General features: G+C 39.8%; 2 protein-coding genes across 27 annotated transcripts in view; one reads left to right on the forward strand and one right to left on the reverse strand.

The window, feature by feature from the left end:
* Positions 1–1,685: 1,685 nt before the first annotated feature.
* Positions 1,686–8,394, reverse strand: C5H17orf75 (chromosome 5 C17orf75 homolog). Its single transcript, XM_030013947.2, has 11 exons — positions 8,157–8,394; positions 7,818–7,898; positions 7,044–7,169; positions 6,506–6,649; positions 6,248–6,305; positions 5,448–5,567; positions 4,718–4,782; positions 4,459–4,595; positions 3,806–3,909; positions 2,956–3,197; positions 1,686–2,058 (listed from the first exon to the last, which is right to left on the reverse strand). Exons 1-10 carry the CDS (start codon positions 8,288–8,290, stop codon positions 2,988–2,990), a joined length of 1,179 nt encoding a protein of 392 aa, XP_029869807.1. The 5' UTR covers positions 8,291–8,394; the 3' UTR covers positions 1,686–2,058; positions 2,956–2,987.
* A 796-nt stretch (positions 8,395–9,190) lies between these two features.
* ZNF207 (zinc finger protein 207) overlaps positions 9,191–22,687 on the forward strand; it is a 37,574-nt gene continuing 24,077 nt past the window's right edge. For 15 of the 26 annotated variants that reach the window (XR_005932389.1, XR_005932388.1, XR_005932395.1 and 12 more), the window contains exons 1-13: positions 9,191–9,401; positions 11,014–11,140; positions 11,590–11,728; positions 12,319–12,489; positions 13,191–13,266; positions 13,760–13,807; positions 16,058–16,128; positions 17,256–17,416; positions 18,238–18,330; positions 19,541–19,783; positions 20,522–20,684; positions 20,875–21,058; positions 21,279–21,358. Coding sequence is in view for 4 of the 26 variants with exons in the window: in XM_030013927.2 (XP_029869787.1) it covers positions 9,361–9,401; positions 11,014–11,140; positions 11,590–11,728; positions 12,319–12,489; positions 13,191–13,266; positions 13,760–13,807; positions 16,058–16,128; positions 17,256–17,416; positions 18,238–18,330; positions 19,541–19,783; positions 20,522–20,684; positions 20,875–21,035 (1,494 nt within the window). In the remaining 22 variants the exon portion in view is untranslated. Of the gene's footprint in view, positions 9,402–11,013; positions 11,141–11,589; positions 11,729–12,318; positions 12,490–13,190; positions 13,267–13,759; positions 13,808–16,057; positions 16,129–17,255; positions 17,417–18,237; positions 18,331–19,540; positions 19,784–20,521; positions 20,685–20,874; positions 21,624–22,687 lie in introns of those variants that run through there. The other 11 variants (XR_005932402.1, XM_030013927.2, XR_005932405.1 and 8 more) reach the window with 11 other exon arrangements.

Raw genomic sequence — 22,687 nt, forward strand, 5'->3', positions numbered from 1 at the left:
ATATTCCATATAGTAAGCATTGCTCATAAGTGTTGGAAAGAGAAATACTAATTGGTTTATATGATACTTCTCTTGGGGGTAAAGAGGGGGGAAACCCCAAAAAACAAGCCAAACCCTTATCTTTCAAACTGCAAGAAGTCTGTAGCAGTTAAATCTAAACTTGCATTCTTAACATAGGCCTGGGGGATTTTGTGTTTGGAGGTTTGGGGGGGGTGTGTGTTTGTTTGTTTATTTGTTTGTTGTTTTGGTTGGTTTGTTTTTTGGTTGTGGTTTTTTTTCCCAAAAGGGTTTTAAATCAGACCCTTAAAACTACAGTAAAAATCTTTCAGGTTTGCAGATTAAGTGCACATCTCAGCATCTTCTGACCTTTTGTGTGCTTCATCCTGAGCTTTGAATAGCTGATTGCTGGAGGAAGTTAAGTGTGTAATACTCTCCAGGCATTCATGCAGCCAAACCAGCTGCTTCTGCATTATTTATTATGCTTTTGTTTAATTTTCTTTAGTTTTGTTATTTAAAATAGAATTTATAATGGAAAGATGCCAGTAAAACCTGTAAATTCATGAACTAACAGGGTGTATTTCAGTGTGTATGTGTCTGTGTGTGTGTACTTCCGAGCGTCTTGAGTTTAGTAATTAGGTAACTGAATGGCAAAGGCACTGCAAAGCTGGCAGAAGCAAGATGAAGTTAAAACAAAGGCTGCAGAAAGCAAGAAGTTATGTTTTTCATGTCAGCCACCTTTAGTGCAGGGAAAATTCAGGAAAAGGAACTTGCAACAGAAAAAGCTATGACTGAAGCTGTCCACATGTAACAGAGTACAAATTCAGTGGGACTGATACTGAACAATGCATTACCTTGGAGAAGAGAGGCCCAACAAGACTAAGCAAGGTTTTACAGTTAAGGTTAAAAATATCTGGATTTTTAGGAGTGATTGATTTATGGTAATTTACCTAGCAAACAAAACTACTTAAATGAGCGTAGTACAGGTCACAGGATAATAGGGTAATCCAGGTTATAAGGCACTTCATACCACTTCAGCCACTTTATTCTTGAAAACTTTCAGGGACACAGACTGGGCAAAGCAATTGTGGGCACATCTCAGGAAAGGTCTATCACCACCAGCACTGCTGTACCTGGGCCTGACCTACTCTTTGTAAATATTAAGGCCAGCACACAGAACACCTGGCCCTATGAGTCTCCAGCCCAACATCTCCACCCAGCTGCAGGCACAAGGAACAGGACAGGACTACTGCAATGATTTCTTACACTCCTACCAGATCACAGCTACCTGTTAATTCATGTTCCACTTCCCTTTTTTTTTTTTTTTTGCCTCCTGATCAGGCAAAATACTAAAAACTTAGTAAAAAATGTACAAGAGCAACCAAGAGTGACATGTTTTATTAAGAGGTGCTGCTTTACTCACTCACGAATAAAATATTCTGAAGGAAAACATTGTGACCTCTCAGAGCTCCTGCAAATGAGAGAATAAGGAGTTTGTTTTCTTTCAAACTACTTTTATTTTCTTCTCTGACCTGCCCATGTACATTACATGTCACCTCAGCTGTCAGTATGACACTTGCAGACTCCTGCACATTACACTAGCAGCTCCTCTGCATTGTGTGAATAAAGGGTTTTAAACAGGAGACATCAAGGACAACACTAATTTGTAATTTAATGTAAGCACACTATTAAGGATTCAAATGTGTTTTATTGTAAACCTTATTATAGGTTCAACACAGTGGTGTTACAGGAAAGCATTCAACTTTTATCATCACAGTATACAGCACTGGCAGAACAGTCCAACTTAACTGCATTAGTAAGACTGTTGGTTACTGTTTCAGGTAGAGTTGTTCAAATGCCCCGCGTCAAGTGTTCAAACAAGACCCTCTGCTGCAAAGGAAAGCAACAGGGAGTTTTGCTGGTACTGGGTTTGCAGAGCTAGTCCTTGTTTATGATGTGGTCACTCAGAGGGCTCGTGAGTTTTGATTCCAGCTGTAGCCAAAGATTTTTTTCAATTATTCTGCTGTCTAAATGTCCTATGGTGTGGGTAAGAATTCATTGCTGAAATACAATGAAATGTTTTAAAAAGTCTGAATAATTAACTTGGGAACTAAGTTTACTTCAATTTCTGAAGAAGCTTCTATTAATTTAAAGTTAATATTTAATCTCTAAAATTTTCAGGTTTAATTCTCCATGGCTGAAAAACATACCATTATTTACAGTTATGCAAAACAGGTACTAAGAACACACAAAGAAGGTCTTGATCACAACACAAACTAATTAAGAAGGGAATTCATCAGATAGCCTGGGAATTTAACATGTCTGTCCAGTGTATGTATGCATACATACAAGCACATACAAACTGATTTCTAAAACTCTGTTTAATCTTAAGGCAGTTCTGTTTCATACCAATTAACAACTTGTTTATCTAGTAACAGCAGAACAAACTGCCACCTTGAAAGTAGAATATGGAAACTAGCTACAGACTTGTTACCAATGTTCTCTTATATAAACATAAACAAATATGATTGATTGACTTATGCAGATGTTTGTGCTTCTTTATGTATTAAAACAAAAGTAACCAGATCTTAATGATTAGACATGATCATTTTAAAGATATTTAAAATATTTAAAAGACTGAAATGCTTGCCAGGTAAGGGATTTGTTTGGTTTTGGGGTTTTTTTTTGTGCAATGACTGTAAAAACCAAATGTCATGATTTCCTCAGAAAAGGAGCAAGTAATTTGGAGAATCTGGTAAGCACTGAAAACTATGCAGGAGTTTGCCTGATCCGATATTTACACATTAAAAAAATTTCATACTGCTTTCTCTAAAAAAGAGAAAAGGCAGATGAAACTGCAACTTAGGTTTGACTTAGGCAATACTTTTAAATATAAATTAAAAATCCTGCAATAGTGAAACTAAGCTGCACAGAAGAAATTAATGATTTATACAATACCCTCAAATGAGTACAGAATAATTAAGATAATTTTAAGCTACTGATGTTTCTCTCATGAATTCCTCAAGGACGGTCACTACATTTCTGGCTTCTGGCATTTCTGCATGTTCTACTTTAACAATCTTCAAAAGGATGTCTCCACTGCCACAGTTCTTTAGAAACATGTAACACTTGAACAAGGCGTAGTGGTTCATTTCAGCCTGGCGGATAAACCTCTTCAGGTTGTTAATATCTTGTATAGCCTGGGAAAAGAGTGACAGAGCATTTTCTTATCCTTCTACATGGAAAGAAAACATATTATCGTGTGGAAAAGTGAAGGAATAGCAGGAGAAGCAAAAGCATTTCCAATAGGAATTTTATATTACTATTCAAGAGTAATATAAGAATTGAGTACTGTCTTTGATGCATATTACCACTGTTACTGTAATGATGCAAAATGTGTGGACACCACAACTTGATTATGTCCAAACTTGTATCAAGAGTTCCCCTCTTCTATTACAACAGATCACCTATGAAGTGTTAACTACTGAATCCACGTTACCAATTACATGACATTGTGTGTGCACAGCTCAAATTAACAGTATTTTAAGAAAAAAGAAAAAAAGTGGGGTTTATTTTAAATACAAGAAAATGCCTTTGGAGTACTCACTGAAGAATCTTTCACACTACTTTACATTCTGGTCTTGTCAGCTACAGTAAGCCAGTCCCCAACTTAAACTTCAGAGTTAATCGGTTAATGACACATAGGCATCATAAATAACCTAAAAGTTTTCTTTGCTGCAAAAAGAGTATTTGCTCCCTCAGTAACCCTGATGTCTTCTCCAAGTCTTTAACACATATGAACAGGTACCTTCAATTTAAAGTTTTCCAAAATCTGCCGGAAGAGAAATGGATTTCCACCTTCAGCACCATTCAGAAAAGCATGCATCCAGTCCTCACAGAATCTGTTGCTTCCTGTTATGTGTTCAGGAACACAGAGAAGAGATGAGAAAAAGTAAATGAGCTCAACATAACTATATAGCTGCATTCACCTGGTTTAATCACTCTCAACAACACCTGGTAATAGTATACCTGGGCCAGGAAATAAGTCTTAAGAAAAACAATACATGTGGAGAAGAAAAGCAAACATAGCTAGACTTATTACAGGCAATTCTGTCCTGAATGTTGAATCCCTTTTCACAACATTTGTCAAAAATACAACAGGAAAAAAAAGTTTTGCAGCTTCCCTGAAGCATATGAGTCATAGTTGCATGGTCCGCAAACTAAATGCACCATGGATTTTATTATCAACCATTTTCAAACCAGAGTTCCAGTGCGTATGGTAAAACAAACTACTCCGCTACCCCATAGGAAAACAGGTGTTCTAGTTTCCAGCCAGAATCCAAACTGGACATGAACCTATGAGCTTCTGAATATCCTCAACTACCTCTAATGTCCACAACTCTCAGCAGCTGAGGGATACAAGTAAGTAACATGAAGAAGTATTCACAGCTGTAATCTCACCTGCATTATGCAACTGAGGCTGAGGTCCACTACAGTCTATAATCATTGACTTGTGCTGTTCCTCAGTCATGGCAATACACAAGGAGGTCATTGTGCCTTCCTGAACGAGTCCTTGGAGGCTGGCAGCTGCCACAAACCTGACACAAAAAGCTCTTGTGAACTGCTTGCTTCTTTACAATTCCCGAACAGCAAGAACAGGAGGCTGTCATACACAAAAGCCAAGTTATTCACAGGTTCCTTGGTCTCAAAGTATCTTTACCTGCTAATGTCTTTTTCTGTTCTTTCATCTGCGTTTTTTACTTCCACAGGAGTATAACTCAAAGCCTTAAAACAAACACACACACACAAAAAAAGAAAAAAGCTAGATGCAACTTTGATATTACTTCTGTTGCTATACTGCAGTCACTAACAATATATACGTAATGCGGTACTTGAAAAATTGTTCTTTTCACAGGAAGAGTAGAAGCTAAGGGAATACTCCCTATTATAGTCATTGCAGCTGATTTTGCATTCAGAAGAAATACAGCAGTTATACTCTATTAGCTACGCCATCCAAAGCCTCCTCAAACTCAGGGACTAGAGCTAGGATTAATTTCTTTTCTGTTTCCAGTAAATTACATGAGGCACATACGCAATATAACATCCCTTTTGGTTCAGAGGAATTATAGGAGGGACAGCTTTCTCATGCTGTTTCTTATTTTTCATTCTAATTTCTACTTGGACACTGCTATGTAATTTAAAATGAGTTAACTATAAAAACTGATAGAAGAAATTGCTATGTGCTTCCTTAGCAATAAAGCAGGGAAAAAGTACTTGCCCTGAATTTAAAAAAAAAAAAAAAAAAAAAAAAAGAGAGAGAGAAGAAAAGAAGACTTGTTCCTCATTTATTCCTGGCTGGGAAAGCAAATGCAAGAAACGTTTTAAACACGTTGGAGTCACTGAGATTCCTTCTGAACCTTTCTCAGTTATCCACTTTGAAATACACTTACAGCATGTAACAAAAAGGCGAGTTTCTCCTGGAAGAGCTGTACTACTCTCTGAATAGGGCATATGGCATTCTCAAACCAGCTTCTGAAGTAGGGGTTAACATAGGTCTCCAAGGTTTTTTGCTGTAACAAGTTGAAACATTAAAACTTTAACTACAAATTAGATTTCTACACAAATAGAAGCCTCTTAATAATCTATTCAACCTAAGATATTTGGATGTCAGAGCCTTCTTAGTTTCAAACCACAGTAAACTAAAATGAGTTTGACATTTAAAGCCACACTTTATGAGCAATGAAGGGCTTCACATTTCAAGAAAGAGACAGAACTGTAATATTATGGTACATACTGAACAAAGACCATGCATGCAACAGCACACGGGATGAGAAAGAGACTTACAATGCATAGTTTCCATTAGAAAAATTGTAACAAGAAAAACACTAAAAATCCTTCCTTAACATTCAGAAGTGGTAAGAATCCAGGTGGACATTGATAACTTTCCTGTAGACCATTACCTTTTATTAGTCATTCTTCTCTCTGAATCTAACTGAAAGTAACCTTTAACATATTTATAACTGGCACAAAAAAGTCCCCCCCCCTTTTTTTTTCCTTTTGAGTTGTGTGTGGTTGATGGCACTTTAGACATTCACTGTCACTACAGTGAATCAAGTATCTCTCACAGTGTTTCATACTAGTACTTAAAACACCTAATTTGTCTCTACAGACTAAATCTTCCAGATTGTCTTAGTAATTAATTTGCATCAATAGTAATTTTTACCACTTAAAAAAAAAAGTTGGGCCTTACCTCCAAATCAAGGTTTATCTTCAGACTTTGAATGTATCTGTCCAGCTCAAGTCTGAAAGTATCTTCTTAAGGAAAATAAGATGCATCACTTAAGACCTGCCTGTTTCCCTTTCAGTATATGGCTGTTATTGACATTTTCCGTTATTGGAAGGTGTGCACAAATGAACTGATTTCCAGTAGGAAATGGACAAAATGAGAACACGATTTTTACATCGTGTCCCTCTCCACACAGATAAAGAAAGTTAAAGGTAAGGATATAGTTCCAGACCTTTCTCTGAGCCACCTAAGAAACAAACCACGTATTCTGGAGCATTGTTGGTGTCCGATTCCACTGTTGCCATTTCTAGAAGATTTTCTTGTTGGAAACGACAGTAATAACAACCAACTCTATATTCTGGTATGCTATGCAGAAAAAAAAAGAATTATTTTGTTACAGATACATCACAATAAGTAAGTGCAAAAAGCAGATACACATGATTTCTGTAAAGAATTTTCACCCGCTAGCACTTCTCTTTTTTCCCCCTGTGGTGCGATCAGAGTAGTTTCAAAGGAAACAGTCATAAACACATGTAGTATTTTTTAAGTAGTCAAACATTAAATTATTTACTACAATATTTTTCTCAAAGCTACCTAGAAAAAGAGGGAAGTGGTATTGCATAAAGCAATTATTAACAGCAGCAATAGACTGAGAACACGGAATCGGGATTAAACCTAAGTGCAGCAGCAGATGGCAAGATGTGCAATGCTGCCAATGTTTCTTACAGTTTCTCATTCACAAATAATTGTTAAAATTTACCTCAGCCCCACTGACGCTACATTCCCCATTCCTTCAAACAGGGCTCCTTTAGTAAGACGCTTAATGATAAAACTGCGCAATTCAGTCTCTGCTTCAGCTGGTAAGTTAGTGTCCAGCAAGGAGAGGCTTTAAAAAACAAGAAGAAATTGTTAGCAAAAAGCAAACATTATTGTTTTGTTTCTCTGAACAAGGGCAGAACCACCTGCTTCTAGAAGGGGGACCACTGTGATCTCTCTCTGGCTTACAGCTAACTCGCCCTGTGACTTCTGGCCCATCAGAAATGCATTCAGTGGTTTGCCCACTAGACCAGAAGTCTGGAGTTGCGGTGTCAGCCGACGCTGAACTCCTCGCCAGCTACTAAAAAGTCACTGCCCCTCTTTGTTCTTATGTTTCCCTAGTTGTAATACAGAGCAACAACTCCATTACAGAGCTTGTGGAAAGGTAAGATGTCCATTTAAAATTGTTTAATAAATTTTAATTATCTGTTGTCTACATGAAGACCTAAGTCAATACAGAAAAGTCTAATAGCAAAGAAAAGACAGTTCAAACTCAAAGATGATAGCTTATATTTAATACATTATTTGAGCTCTGTAGTTGTGTCCATTCCCTAGGTATTCCAGAAAAAGCACCAGGGGGCTTCAGTATGCGTTCACAGAGGTTTCTGCTTTGAAGGGACTTCAATGTACTTGCTTACTATTCACCTAACAGTAATACAGCAAAGACTTCAAAATGGGGTGTTACGGGCGATTATACTGTTCTGCAGATTGGCTTTACCTGAAGTCTTCGCTGGAGGGTGTCTCTGCCGCCGCACTGCTGGGACTGCCATTCCCACTGTCTGCTCCCTGCTGTGAGGATCTGAAAATCAAGCCGTTATGATTGATTTTACAGCCTTAACACACAGAACAGGGAAAAGGGACTGCAGCAGGGAAAGGTATGGCCTGAGGGTTTTAACGCAGGAGCAGGGAATCGGGACATTGTGGGAGGAAAAAGAGCTCTACGGGGAGAGAGGGGCGGGGAGAATAAAGCGAATTCAAGCAACTGGGAACTGACAAGGCCTGGAAACGGCCTCGCCAGGCCCCGGCAGGCCTCGGCGGCGGCGAGCGGCCCCCTCACCTGCAGCTCCGGTAACCGTAGAGGCTGTGGTAGGTGCTGCCGTGCCGCTCCGGCCGCCGCTCCTCACCCGCACCGCCGCCCTCCTCGCTGCTTTCCAGCTCCCGCTCGTCGCCGTCCGGCAGCGCAGGCAACATCCCGCCCCAACCCGCCGCCGCGGACCCGCCCGCTCCGGGTCCTGCGTTCGCCGCTCCCCGCCCCGGAGGCAGAGGAGGCCGGCGGGAGGGCGGGCGTACCGCGGGGGCTGCGCGAAAGCTTCTCCCCCCGCCCCGGGTGGGTGTACGCAAGCCCGCGGGCAGGAGGGCGAGTTGGCTGAGGGCTCGTTGCGGGGCGGCTGAGGTGCAGCAGAGCCGACCTAGAGCCGTAGCGGACCGTGCCGCCGTTTTCTAAAATGCCTACTCCGCTTCCGAAATAACTTTTTTTCCCCCCTGTTAAAAGAGCACATTTGTTAGCTCAGCCTCGTAACTAACAGGCAAGCCCTGCGTGCCAGAGAGCCGGCTCTCGCCCCCAGCCTGCGGCACGGCCACTGCGGGCAGCCGGCAGCTCTGGGAGCCGGGGAGCCGCGGGGATACTCGGGGGGGGGGCTAACACAGAAACAACACCCGGTGGGATGTAACGGAGGGACCAGTCCCCGGGCAGGCACGGGAAGCTCTGGGGGGGGGTGAAGGCTCAGTACGTCGCTGTCAGTTTTATAGCGTTCTCGAAGGGCCGCGCTCCCCCACATCCCAAGACCTGCCCGCCAAGAGCCAGCTACACGGACACGGGTAACCACCACCGTGGTTACGTGCAGAGTGCGGAGTGGCCTGATTAAGAGATAACGGCTTCTCGCCCAGTCCGATTTAATAGGGGGAAAACATCTCCTTGACCTTAAACGCGAAAACGAGAAACACAACCAAGCGCCTCAGCCCGCCCACAACCGCCGCAGCGGCGACTAAAACAAAATGGCGCCCCGGCGCCCCCGCGAGGCACCATGGGAGAGCCCAAGAGGCGGTGGGGAGAGCCGGGAGCCCCATCACGTGGGTGCCCCCCCTTCCCGCCGCGCCGCGGTGCAGGCTGGGAGCTCCGAGGCGGTGGCGCCAGGAGGGACGGTGGCGGCCATTTTGTGTCTGCCTCGCTCGCCTCCGTGGAGAGGCTGGTGTGGGCGTTGCGGCTCAGGAGAGAAGAGCTTGGCTGTCTCTTTTCTGTGTAGGTCGGGGGTGTCGCCGCCATGGGCCGTAAGAAGAAGAAGCAGCTGAAGCCTTGGTGCTGGTATCCTTCTGTGTGGGATGAGGCGGGTGTGGGGAGCTGGGTGGGGGAGGGGAGCGGAGCGGCCTGGCCTGGACCGGTCGGGTGTCTGTCCCGTCGCGTCCCGTCCTGTCCCATTCGCCGCCTGGCTCCTCGCTCTCTGGGCACGGGGTTCTTTTCTTCTCTCCACCCTCGTTACGGTTTGGTTCCGCGCTTGGCCGTGTTCCATTTTTGTGCTCCTTAGTGCTGGGATGGGGCCTGGTCCGTGCCCTTCCTCTGCTTCTCCCCCCCCCCGCCTCCTTCTCCCGCGCGGCCTAGTCCGCCCGATCCCGCTTCCCTCGCTTGAGGCCTCGGCCTCACGTCCGATCCGTAAAGCCAGGGCAGGCGGCAGCTTCTGCGGCCGGCTGTCCCTGGCGCTCTTGTGGCCAGGCCCGGTGGGATTGCCGGGGACGTGAGGAAAATGGAGAACGGTCTTTATCCTCCGGTGGGAGGGATGTTAACGGAAGAAACCCCTGCCTCTGATAAATAAAGTTATTCAAGAAGAAGTGGGGCAGATGTGGTTAAAAGAGACTTTTGGAAAACTTTTGGGGGGGGGAGGGAGGTACTTTCAAATTTGTAATTGCTGCATCAAAGTCACATATACTTTCTCAGGAGCCGGAAGTACTGGCGGATTTTTCTTCGATCACTCCTTCAGTGCTTCACAATCTGCTTTTTGTTGGGGGGTGATTACAGATTTACCGTTTTTTTCTCTAAAACGTTTCTGGCCAATCTAAAATTGTTTAATAAAGGAATTTATAACCTGCCTTGAGATCTTTTACCGTTTTATGTTGGAAGGCATCAGTGCTTCTGTTTGAGATACTAATATATTTAAAGTTTTGGTAGAAGTGAGGGACACGTTGTGTTAACTAGGAACAGCTAGTAAATAACAAATGTGTATTTGTCTTATTTAGGAAGATATGTGTGGAGCATTTGCTGAAATATTAATGCTGACCTGCAGACAGGAAATGCAGTTTGCCTCTTCTGTCACATAGTTGTCCAGAAGGTTCTTTGCTTAAAATCTTTCTGTTTAAAAACAGAGAATTCTTTAATGACTGCAGCGAATTATGCGGTGCCATAAGAATTGGTCGCTGGATAACTGAAAAGGAAAGGAATTTTTAACTAAAACCTTTGTTCTCTTTTATAAATGTTAGCTACTGATACTTGTTATTAAATAGGCACTTCTTTGAAGTATTTAGCATAACTTCCCTTTCGTGGATTTCAAGTCTATTTCTCCTTTAATGCTTTAGCAACTTTATTTTAATGTACATGTGTGCAGAGAAGCAATGTGTCCACTTAGAAATAACTAGGACTTGAAAAGCATGTGTCAAAGAAATAGGAATCAAATAAATGATGATTCTGATTGCCTGCACACATCTTGCCAGTTTTGTACCTATCTGAAGGGAAATGCTGGATGGTGTGAGGGGGAGGTTTGGTTTCAGATATCCGTGAAGTATTTGTCATGCTTTGAATGCTCAGAGATGCTTTCTGTGCTTTTTCCTTTTTTTGCTTTAGGAAAAATTACAGTGATGCTCATTAGCTTAGTGTTATATAGAAGGTCACTTTCAGGATTAAATGTTTCCTTGACAGTCTTCAATAGGTATTGTAACAGGGATTTTGATGATGAAAAAATCCTTATACAGCATCAAAAAGCAAAGCACTTTAAATGCCATATATGTCATAAGAAACTGTATACAGGACCTGGTTTAGCGATACACTGCATGCAGGTAAGAAGTTTTAGGCTTACATAAGCTTTTCTTAGCAGTATCTAAAATTGGAATTAATAGTGAACTTAAAAAGGTGGTGGGTTTGGGGCTTCCAGAGTCTTAAAAACTGCTGAGAAAAAGACAGCAATGGTCTGTTTCCAGAACAGGAGTTCTGCTGTGTCAGCAGTCATATGGAGAGTATGCAGTAGAGATCTCTGCCATCACTTTTGGGGTGTAGGAGGAGTGAAGGAATTGTATTGTCTTGGTGTTCGGAAGACAAGTTTATATAAACTGGTTTTAGAAGCTAATAGTAGTTAACAGTGATTAGGAAGCACATGTCTAGAAAGTGCTTGGCCAGAGAGATTCTTCCCATTAAAGATGTTCCTTTTCTATCTTGAAACTGGCTGAAGAACACAGAGAATCTAACCTGAACTGTGGTCAGAAGGATTTTTTAATTTTTTTTTCTTTAGGTACATAAAGAAACAATAGATGCTGTTCCAAATGCTATTCCTGGAAGAACAGACATTGAACTGGAAATCTATGGCATGGAGGGCATTCCAGAAAAAGATATGGAGGAACGAAGGAGGTTACTTGAACAAAAAACTCAGGGTAAAGTGTAATCTAGCTAGTTATCTGTTATTTTCCGAGTCTGTTTCTTACTGATACTAAACTGTGTGATACAGGTCTTGCTTCTTGGAAGAATAAAGGTTGGGTTTAATGCATTCTTTAACTGCAACTCGAGACATTTGCCAGTTGAGAGGTATTTTTCTTTTCCCTTTCAGAAGTAGCTGCATGCCAGTGCAGCTGTAAAAATTACGTAATTAATATGGGGATGGTGATTTTATTTTTGAGGGTAAGGGGAGGAAAGGCCAGGAGTGATACAGTTGTGATGCCCAAATGTTTAGATTTCTTTGCTGTTTAAGTACACCTTTGTTTGAACTGCTTTGGCTTATTCTGGACAGTGTGAGACTGACCCATTTATGTTGAGGGTCATTACAGTGTGAGTCACTTTCCTTCCCTTTATTATTTATATGTGCAGGTAGGCTCACGTAGTTTGTCTTTGTGATTTGATGAATTCTTGAACACGCTGATAAAATTTGAATTTTATTATTTTCATTCCAGCTAGAATACCCCAGATAAAATGAATTTTACAGAATATAATTTGTCTTCAGTCTGACCATATACATTGTACTCTTTAGCAGAGAGCCAGAAAAAGAAACAACAGGATGATTCTGATGAGTATGAAGATGATGAATCTGCAGCTTCAACTTCATTTCAACCCCAGCAAGTTCAGCCACAGCAGGGGTACATTCCCCCAATGGCACAACCAGGTTTGCCTCCTGTGCCGGGTGCACCAGGAATGCCTCCAGGTGAGATGGTGTTTTAAGATAGTTACTGAATAGCTGAGTAGAAACACAAATTGCTGCTTACATGCTGGAATAATAATCTGCCCTTTCTAACACTGGGTGTTAGAGGTCACAAAATAGTTTCAAGGTGCACATAAGCAGTTTCTTCATTTTCTTCCCCCATTCTGTGTGCGCATACACATCTTCCTTTGTGAAGTAGATTAAGATACCTAATGCTTGCACCTAGATTGAAGGAATATGGTAGTAAGACAGATTATTACTTTAAATGTAAGTCTACCAATGATGCTTGTTTGTGCTATCTTGTAACGAGGTTTTGGAAATGGCAGAAAGGCTGCCATATATCTATAGACTGCTAACATAGAACAGGCAGTTCATACACAGGCCACAAATATATTGAGTAAAGAATTTTGATCAATGACAGTGAGTGAAAACTGGTCTCTTCTCATTCTATTTTCTGTAATGATAAGGCACGATCTTTGGAGACTACTAAGAAAATTTACACAGTCTTGCAGGAATGAGAACAATGAATCTAAGTCAGACTTGCAGATAGTATTTTATATTGCGTTGTTTGTAAGCAGTGTTATTTCAAAAAACCAATCTTTTAGAGCTACCTGTAAAGCACTTATCCAGTCTAAATTTATTAGATGAGATTTGTTAGTGACTGTGTGTTGTTGGAGTTGCTTAAAATTTATTTTTCTTTTAAGGTATACCACCATTAATGGCAGGTGTTCCACCTATGATGCCTGGAATGCCTCCAGTTATGCCTGGAATGCCGCCTGGGTGAGTAGCAAGAAAGACTTAATATTACATGTTCATACTGTGCATTTTAAACTGTCACAGAAAAAGTAAAGCTAATTAGAAAAATCTATGTAGGGACCTGTGAACTCTGTAACCTTAATATTGAGACTAACCAAAGAACTGGATGGCTGTAAACCAACATTAAAAATATGGCCAAACTGTGAGTTTATGTATAAAGTATGTTGCCTTTCTCTTAACTTTATTGACTAGTAGTATAGTAATTTAAAGTTCTGTTGTGTTGGTTTAGAGCCTTCTGTGAACCACTGTTCCTTTGTGTATTGTACATATGTTGTGCATCTGGTTATCAGTCATCAACCTAACAGGAAAAAAGTACTGAATAGTTTAAATTTTTCTTGTATTTTGGGCAAAAGTAAGATGTTGTTTTTTATGTTTGTTTGGGGTTGACACCATACCCTATCACAATGTGTTTGGAAAATCACAGTTAGATTTTTGATTTTGTCATAAATTTTCACAGATTACATCAACAGAGAAAATACATGCAGTCATTTTGTGGTGGAAACATGTAAGCATCTCATTAATGTAATTCTAGGTACATTCATTATGCCATTTTATGTCATGTTTTTGATAAGCTTGAAATTGTCTTACTGAAAACCTCAAATACTGCCTACGAATTTGGGGAAAATGTTAGGTTTTGTTATTATATAATATCTGAAGTTTTTATGTTTTATCTAAATGAATATTACAAAACTGTATGTTATGAGAAATGCTTTCTATAAAATATTAACAAAATAGACCCTTAGGGACTTATAACCTCTCTTGAACCAGAGTACAGCTCCATGTGCTCAATCCTTAGCCTTGTAGGACATACTGCAGGAACTTTGCTTCTAAGTTTTAAAGTTCACTCAGGTGAAAGATTGTTCTCTTCTGAGACATAAATGTTGTTTTAACAGTCTTTGAATTTAAAAACCATGTCATAGTGGAACATCTTGTGGATGCTCATCATGAGTGTAGCTTTTCTGGGTGGAAACTGAACAGAATTTTATCAGGCTTGCTGGTGCTTAGTCCTCCTTAAACACTTTGTTAACTTCAGGTGAATGTAATGTCATTTAGTGAAAGACACAAATTAATTTGCCAAAAATTCACTGCACTTCCTTTTCTGTGAAATTTAAGGGGAGGGTGGTGTGGTATTACGTTATGCTTTTATCTAGTTTGATCTGAAATTTTGCTTACTTAACCTGATGATCATTTTGTTTAAAAATGAGCAGAGAAGAATTAGGACCTAGGAAGCAACTTTGTTTTTAGTGTGACACTAGTTCTAGCACTATCCCTGCAGTTTCTCTGAAAGTCATCTTCCTGGTGGCAGCAGGCAGCGATCAGCCAGAACTTTTCTTGGGAGTCTTAACAGATAGTTGTCAAAATGGGTGGCAAGACTGACTTTGCCTTCTCCAACCGTTAACCCAAAAAAGGGGCGATGGTACTATGTTCCCACTCATTACTGCTTCTGCATTGGTTGTTCCTTTTGTAGCAGTGGTAGACAAGTTGAGAATAAAAACAAGACTGGGTAGCAGTTTGCTGTACAGAATGAATGCTTGCCCATTTATGATGATTTGTTTTGATTTTGAAACAGCAATGATGAAGGTGTCTTGACTTTGTCATACAAATAGAAACTACTTCTTAGTGGGGTTTTGGTATGCACTTGGCTGCTATCTATCTGCTTATCATACTAACTAAAGTAATAACAATTCCTTTATTTTGTTTCCCTAATCCAGCTTCAAGTGTCTGGAAAAATTTAAGCAAACTTAAGCTACACTTGGGTTTGTTCCCTGTAAAAGAATTGTACATATTCATCTATAGCTTCCCAGTGTAAAAGCACTTAGTGTTGTAGATGGCTTATTTTTATGAAGTTGCAGCCCTGTGCAGGAGGAATTTGCTTTTGTTAAGGGTTGTATGTATGGTTTAGATGGGGAACATGTATTAATTTGTAGTGTGGTTTAGTAGATAAGGATAAAAGGAGTCATTTAGATGCCACCTTTCTGTTAGGGAAATGCAGACCAATTTTTTTCTCCACGTATCAGTAGCAAGGGAAAAAACCAAACCAACCAACCTGTTTTTAACATGAAGGAAAAATATGCCATAGTAAGGACTGCTCATTTAAAAAAATTATTTTTAAATCCCACGTTTCTATCCTTTAGTGTAGGGAATATTTACTGTAATTGAAACTCCAGAAGCTCTCTTACCCTGTGGTCTCTGCTCTGTTTTTATCAGTATTTTGTGGCTAGTTCTACAGATTTGGGTTGTCTGCCATTCACTAGAGGAAGGAGAATGTTAAAATAATGTGAGGGTGCTATAACCAGAAGAGACTTGTAGTGTCAGAAAGGAGTAATAGCAGATGTACAGTGATTTTAGTGTGATTGGAGTTAGCTGTTTTTCCTACTTTCAGATTTTCTTGAGTGTACTGAGATCAGGTTCTTTGAACACTCTGCTGAAACTAGTAGCCTGAAATAGGTTTCAAGAGAGACACCAGTTCTGGAAATCTGATAATAGAAGTGAAAGTTTGAGGAATTAAAGTTCAAATAAAAAGTGTTGGGGGGAGGTTTCTTGGTGTGGTGTGTGTTGGGGTTGTTTTGTTTTTGTTTTGTTTTTTTCTTGTGGAAAAACATTTCTAACTATGAAGTCAGCTGGTTTTGAATTGCCTCTGTTGAGAGCTTCTTGAAATTATTTACCATAATTTTTTATCATATACAGGTATGTGCCAATTATCTTAACAGTTTATCATGAGTGTTCATACCAGTGCTCATTTTCCATTTAATAGGATGATGCCGATGGGTGGAATGATGCCTCCTGGGCCAGGAATACCACCTCTTATGCCTGGTATGCCACCAGGTAGGTCAGGGTTGTCAAACTCATACTATGGTGTGAGCTAAATTACATTTATTTATTTATTTCCACTGAGATTTAGGATTTATATAAAGAATATACAGACTTATGCCACCACCTTGGTGTGGATTGATTGCCACAGAAGCCAGCCTTGTGCTTTTGATTATAAATAATTATTTGTGTTTGGTACCACTTTGAAGGTAAAAAATAGAATATAGTTTTCCCTTCCTGTTGTACTTTCTCTGGCTTTTGTGTTGCCTAGTCTCTCTTCATCCCTTTTTTTAATGTCTGTGGCTGCACCTGGAAAATGGTAATGATTGAAAATGTTGTGGGAAATGAGAAATACCCAAGTAATGAATCTGCTCTGTGAAGAAACTAACTGTAATTTTAGTCTCTTACCATAGCTGGAAGAGACATTTTTTGAGCTTGTGCAGTTCTTAAGCAGCCTTTAAGTTCTGAGAGTGTCCCACCTGACCAGCAGCTATGCTGTGATGGCTTGAGATTTGGTGGTTTGCCCGCATTTCTCACTGGAGGAGGAAGCGAGCCATTATGACAGTTACAGCCTAGTTCTGCTGCACAGTAATATGATGGAACCCATATGAGCTGTTAACTTCCCATCTCTGAACCTCTCCTAGTGCCCTGCACGTACAAAGTGCATGTATTGTGATTGTACACTACACAAAGTAGCCTTGTGTCGCTGTTCCACTGTGCTAAAGACCTGCAGCAAAGCTGATCTGTGTTTTGGTCAAAGTTCTGATACAATTCATAATGGCCGCATCTTTTGGATTTTGTAACAGTCTTATCCATGTGTTTGGCAGGATAGGCGCAGTGTGTTGGAAACAGTTACTGCATTAATTGCGTTGATTCATTGAGAGCATAAACATCATTTAAGCTCTAGTAGAAAACACAACTTAGTTCAGTATTGCTCTGAAGTGTTTGAGGTTACTGCCTATGCATGGACATTTATTGGTGGCTGCTGACATTACCCTTTGTCACGTTTTATTTTACTATTGCCTTAAAAATACATCTTCCTTGTGGGAGAGTTTGTTCTAAGGAACACTGTGGACAGAATCCTCTAAAGTAGTATTCTTACTTCCTTCAGCCTAATTTCTTACTGGTTCTTTGGTTTGTAGGTATGCCACCGCCTGTTGGGCCTCGTCCTGGGATGCCTCCAATGACACAAGCACAGCCTGTTACAGCACCGGGCATTCTTAACAGACCTCCAGCTCCTGCTGCGTCGGCACCTACCCCCCAGCCTCCAGTTACTAAACCACTCTTCCCAAGTGCGGGACAGGTAAGGTGTCTCATAGCCTGGAATCTACTGTTACATTCTTCAAACTGCCGCTGTGTCAACAGTGTCTTTTCTTCATTATTGAGGAGGCCCAAGAAATGACTGGTTAAGTTTCTTGCTTGTGTTGATTCTTAAGTTTAATTCAGTGTAGTGCTTGAATGAATTTTAAAAGATTCTTTTGTTTGTCTTACAACAGCCATGAAACCAGACAGAAGTTCTGTAAGCACGTGGGGAAGAAAGGAGTAGGCAAAACACTTCTTTCTATAATCCCGTTAGTTTGTCGTTAATAATGGTGCTTTGGGTGGGTGAAGGGATGTGTTAGTCAACTACAGGAATCTGATTGCATAGAACTTTACCTAAAATTTCCAAAGTATAAGTCTTGACATGACTTGTTCTTTGCTATTCTTTTCATAATGGGCTCTTTACCCATAGATGGACTAATTTATTCTATAGTCTTGTTAAACTGGTTAAACATTGCCTGAATTAGGAGGTTTTTTACTTTAAAAAGTTTATGAGTAAGTTAAGGTAGTAAAAAATTGTTTGAATGTTTTGGGGAGGGAAGTGGGGAATTGATCATGGCTTGTGACCTCTACCCTTTGATTACACTTGTGTATAAGTCCTGAAGTTTTTACTTGTTTTCAAGTATGTTGCAGAAACCTTCGTAGTGTGCTATTTGCATTTTGGACTTCTGCAGGGAAGATACTCATTTACAAAAACACAGTCCTTTCATAAGAAAGGACTTAGCATAAGAAATCCTTTCATCTGGATACTTTCCACCCATTTGTTTGGAGACTTTTCACTGTTTCCTTTCTTTTATGCTACAGATGGGGACACCTGTCACAAGCTCAAGTGCAGCTTCCTCCAATTCAGAAAGTCTGTCAGCATCTTCTAACGCTCTGTTTCCTAGCACAGCACAAGTACGCAGGAAGTCACAGTTAAAAACAAATTGCTTTGCAACTTAACCCTTTGGACCGTTCTGTAAAATCTAAAATTGACTAAACATCTTCAGATAATTTCTGTTATATTCCTGATTATGTTTAGCTGGTAAAACTGCAGAGTCCTTGATTGCGAGTTGCATCTTACTAGAAATAAGCATGTCAAAGTGCCCAATTTTTCTCAGTGCGAAAGAATGAAATGTTACATCCTGGTTCTAAAGGGTTAAAAAAGCATGAAAGCAGTTAAATGCATTTTAGTGGGCAGTGGTTAGCTTGATGCATGGTGAAGGCTTTTTAGTTTATGTTGTTTAATATGGTACATCATAATGTAGGGAACTTTGTAATTTGCATTACGTGCAAAAAATGGAAATACTTTGTTTTGATTGGAAAGTTCAGATAATTGTAAATGTGCAGTGACTAGAAACAAAAGCATTCTCTCATAACTAAAGCTTGCTTTGGATATTGCTGCATCTTCAGAGGAAACCTGGTAAAGCAAATTTTTCTTGTCTTAACAGTTAATTTAAGAAAAAAGTAGGAAAGATGAGATGCTGGAATCTGTAGTGGACCTCATATCTGCCTTCAGTTGATTCTTCATTCACAAGCAAGATTAAAGATCAATAGAGAGACAGTACTTTGTGAAAATATTGCAGTATTTTTGTAGAGAGAACGCTTAAAAGAAAAACCCTGACACAATAGAGCTTTCTTAAGTATTTAATTAAAACATTTCTTAAATATCTAATTTTAATGAATACTAACACTTTGAGCTGTACTCTAAACTAATGGTTGCTAAAGTATGCTAATAATTTAGCAAGAGAACAATGAATTTATACTTACGGGCTTCTAATAAAACAGTGATTCAGGAAAGATTTAGACATTTACCAAACTCAGTATTTGAGATAAAAATTTTGATAGGTTTTTTTTTGTTGTTGTTCTTGTTCCTTTTTTCTAGTTGTGGCTTTTGACCTGCAAATTTTAGACTTTCCAGTGTGCGTGTGTGTATATATGTGTATATACTGGGTTTTATTTTGTCTTGTTTTCAGTTGCTCTAGTATGCGATAAGGCTGAACTTTACTTTTGTCAAGCTTGTTTTAATTATGTGTCTCACTGGAAGGTTTCAGAGGTCTTAACAGACATCATTTAAGTTTTTTTATGCTTTGAGAAATAAATATTGATCTATCTCTGTGTTTCACAGGCTGCAGCAGCTGTTCCAGGTCCAGTTGGTACTGATTTCAAACCTTTGAATTCTACACCTGCAACAACAACGGAACCCCCAAAACCTACATTCCCTGCTTACACACAGTCTACAGCCTCAACCACTAGCACGACAAACAGTACTGCAGCTAAACCAGCTACATCTATAACAAGTAAGCCTGCTACTCTCACAACAACCAGTGCAACCAGTAAGTTGATCCATCCAGATGAGGATATATCACTGGTAAGTTAAAATATTTTCATTGTCTTACTGAAAAATGCAATTTATGCTGATAATGGCTGATTAAATAGATTTCTTTTAAATAGATTCTTCTGTGCTCTGCATTATGCATATTTTAATAACGGTGAGAGTGCAAACTGCAGAATTAATGTAACAGAACCGTTCATTGGGAAGACTTCCTCAGTTGCAGAGTGGTGACTGGCATATTGCAACGATCCTGCTGCAGATCTAAGCCTTATTTTTGTTGGTGATAGGAAATTACTCAAATATAATTTGGACTTTTTCTGCATGTTACTTAACCCTGAAGTTAAATAGATACAGCTAATGAGGGTAGGACAAAAGACTTAACAGTTTGAAGCGGTCTTGGTGCTATTACAGCAGTCAGAAATATGGAATTTATGGATAAAACAAATGAACCTTAATTTCAGTTTGGATATTTAGATTTGTGTTTGGCTCTTTTGTCTCAACTTGTTATGAGGAAGAGGCTTTCTTCAGCTGAGGGAGGAAGAGAATTTGTGTTGCATGCAAAATGCTAGATTGGCCAGTATTAATACAGTAACTTTGAAGGAAGGGGGAAAAATCCAAATGCTACTCTGTAATGTTACTAGTAGCAGTCTTTGAACTTGGAAGGTAGTTGAAATAGTTCAGTCCCTGTAATCTATTTTGTTACACTTTTATTTACTTTGCTTTTGGTGAGTTTTAGTCTTACAATGTGTTATGGTTGTCTGTTCCTGGTTTTAGGAAGAGAGGAGGGCACAGTTGCCTAAATATCAGCGTAATCTTCCTCGACCAGGACAAGCTTCCTTGGGTAATCCACCAGTTGGACCAATTGGAGGTATGATGCCACCACAGCCAGGAATTCCTCCACAACAACAAGGAATGAGACCTCCCATGCCACCTCATGGTAATCATAAATTTCCTAGCTTTCTTTTCGTCAAAAGATTTGTCTTTGCTATAAACTTTTTTAAAACTTGGAGTGGCATATACTGGTGGGGGGAGGTGCATGTGTGAAGCTTTTCACAAAATGCAACTTCTGCCCATTATTTAAAAAAAAAAATAAAAAATTCTTTGCATCTTAAATGTTCTATTTATAGGTCAGTATGGTGCTCATCACCAGGGCATGCCAGGATATCTTCCTGGAGCCATGCCTCCATACGGTCAGGGACCTCCGATGGTGCCCCCTTACCAAAGTGGACCTCCTCGACCTCCAATGGGAATGAGACCTCCTGTAATGTCGCAAGGTGGCCGCTACTGATGCTACTACACACGCTCTAATAGGTTTGGAGATTAAACCTTTTCTCATCTTGTGCTGTTAATATAGCCGAGCTTCCGTCAATTAAGGCTTCATTGTGACTTTAAAAAAATAAGTATCTTCCCACATGCAAGGAGCTATTGGACATTCTTATTTTACACGGGAAAAATTATTTGGAATAATAACAGGAACTTTTCCTGATGTTGCAATTTATACTGTATGGCTTCTTTTTCATGTTTCATCTAGGTTTTTAGAAGTGAAGTATAGTAAATATGGTTCGTTAAATTGTGAAGGCGCTGGAATTACATGAACATACCACCTTAAAGGCAAGTTCTGTAACATTATGTTGCTATTTGTGAAATGATGCCTTCACAGCACTTCAAGTGCTGTTGGACTTCATGTCCCCAACATAGTTTGGTGAGGGCTGTAACTGTTCCCAACTACTTGTACATTTAAGTCTGAACTTGTAACAATATTTAATGTATTTAGAGTTCCTCCTGTTTCAGGGTTTAAGTAAACTGACCCACTAAGGTCGTGTGACTTTTCTGTACTGTTATAAACTTCATTGTAATAAAAGAAGAGAAAAATTTATATGCCTTTTTATTCATGACCAGCTGTGGACAACTGCCTGAAAGGTTTGTACAGATGCATGCCATGGTAGCTATTGGTGTAATGAACACGGTTATTGGTGCTGTTTTGATAAAATCTGAATTCCTTGTTCTAAAATTAAGTCAATCCTTAGCTGCACGTCTGAGTAGACAAAGACCTGTACACTTATTAACTGACTCCTCAAAAATGAGGCTGCAGGAGGCACATCTTAATTCTTGCTTGTAACTTCTCTTAATGCATATGTTTCTTTATTTGTGCTTTCTTGTCCTCAATAAATTTTAAATGATTTCTAGTCCTGGCACTTGTAGGATGTAAAAGTGATTGCTCTAAGATGCATCCTGGTGCCAGATGTGTCCTGTTAGTTCATTCTTCGACTGACTCTTTTTAATTTGCAAATGCATATGAATTTCAGGAGCCTTTTAGATGAAGATTTCTAGAAGCTTAGGTGCATGTCACATGGGTGAGTGACTTCCAGTTGATGTTGTATTGAAGTTGACCTGCAAAAGAGAAAAAGTAGCTTGACCTTCTCAGTGTATAAAAGAGAGAAGAGGGGCAAGAGTAATATGTTATATGCTGTATTTTTACTTTAAATGTTCAGAATTTCAGATCTCAGCAGAGCCTAAAAGATGAACCATCCGTTTTGTGCTATGATCAGATGATGGCTGAGTTTCTTGAGCCATTTAATGGAAGTATGTAGAGTAAGAGACCTTTTTATCAGGTCTTCTAATTACAGTTATTAAAGAGAGGCCTTCCACATATGAGTTAGCCGTTTACCTGTTTATAAGAGTAGAGTGATAAATTACTGTCAAGGTTGTAATTCTCTGAATGTCTGACATCACTGTGTAGTGTGCTATACTTCTGATAATGAAAATGTAGAGGGAGACTTTTTGGAGGGAAGGGAAGTGAGAGCTTCTCTGGTCTTTTCACAACAGGGGAAAAAAGGAGTGGTGAATTTTTCATTTGCAGGTCAACTTTAAATACATGTTCCAGCCTCAAGCTTTATCTGTGCAATTTAATTTATGGAGATACTTTCTTTTAGGGTAGGT

Source organism: Aquila chrysaetos, chromosome 5 (assembly GCF_900496995.4).
Source record: "Aquila chrysaetos chrysaetos chromosome 5, bAquChr1.4, whole genome shotgun sequence".
NCBI lineage: Eukaryota > Metazoa > Chordata > Aves > Accipitriformes > Accipitridae > Aquila > Aquila chrysaetos.

Bases quoted from the DNA above. Each gene is read 5' to 3' on its own strand.
- C5H17orf75 (XM_030013947.2), bottom strand. From the start codon at position 8,290: ATGTTGCCTGCGCTGCCGGACGGCGACGAGCGGGAGCTGGAAAGCAGC. The intron at 5,568-6,247 runs GTAAGGCCCAAC...AACTTGTTACAG, and splicing joins AGATAAACCTTGATTTGGAG to CAAAAAACCTTGGAGACCTA. The intron at 4,596-4,717 runs GTAAAGATACTT...TTTTTGTGTCAG, and splicing joins ACAGAAAAAGACATTAGCAG to GTTTGTGGCAGCTGCCAGCC.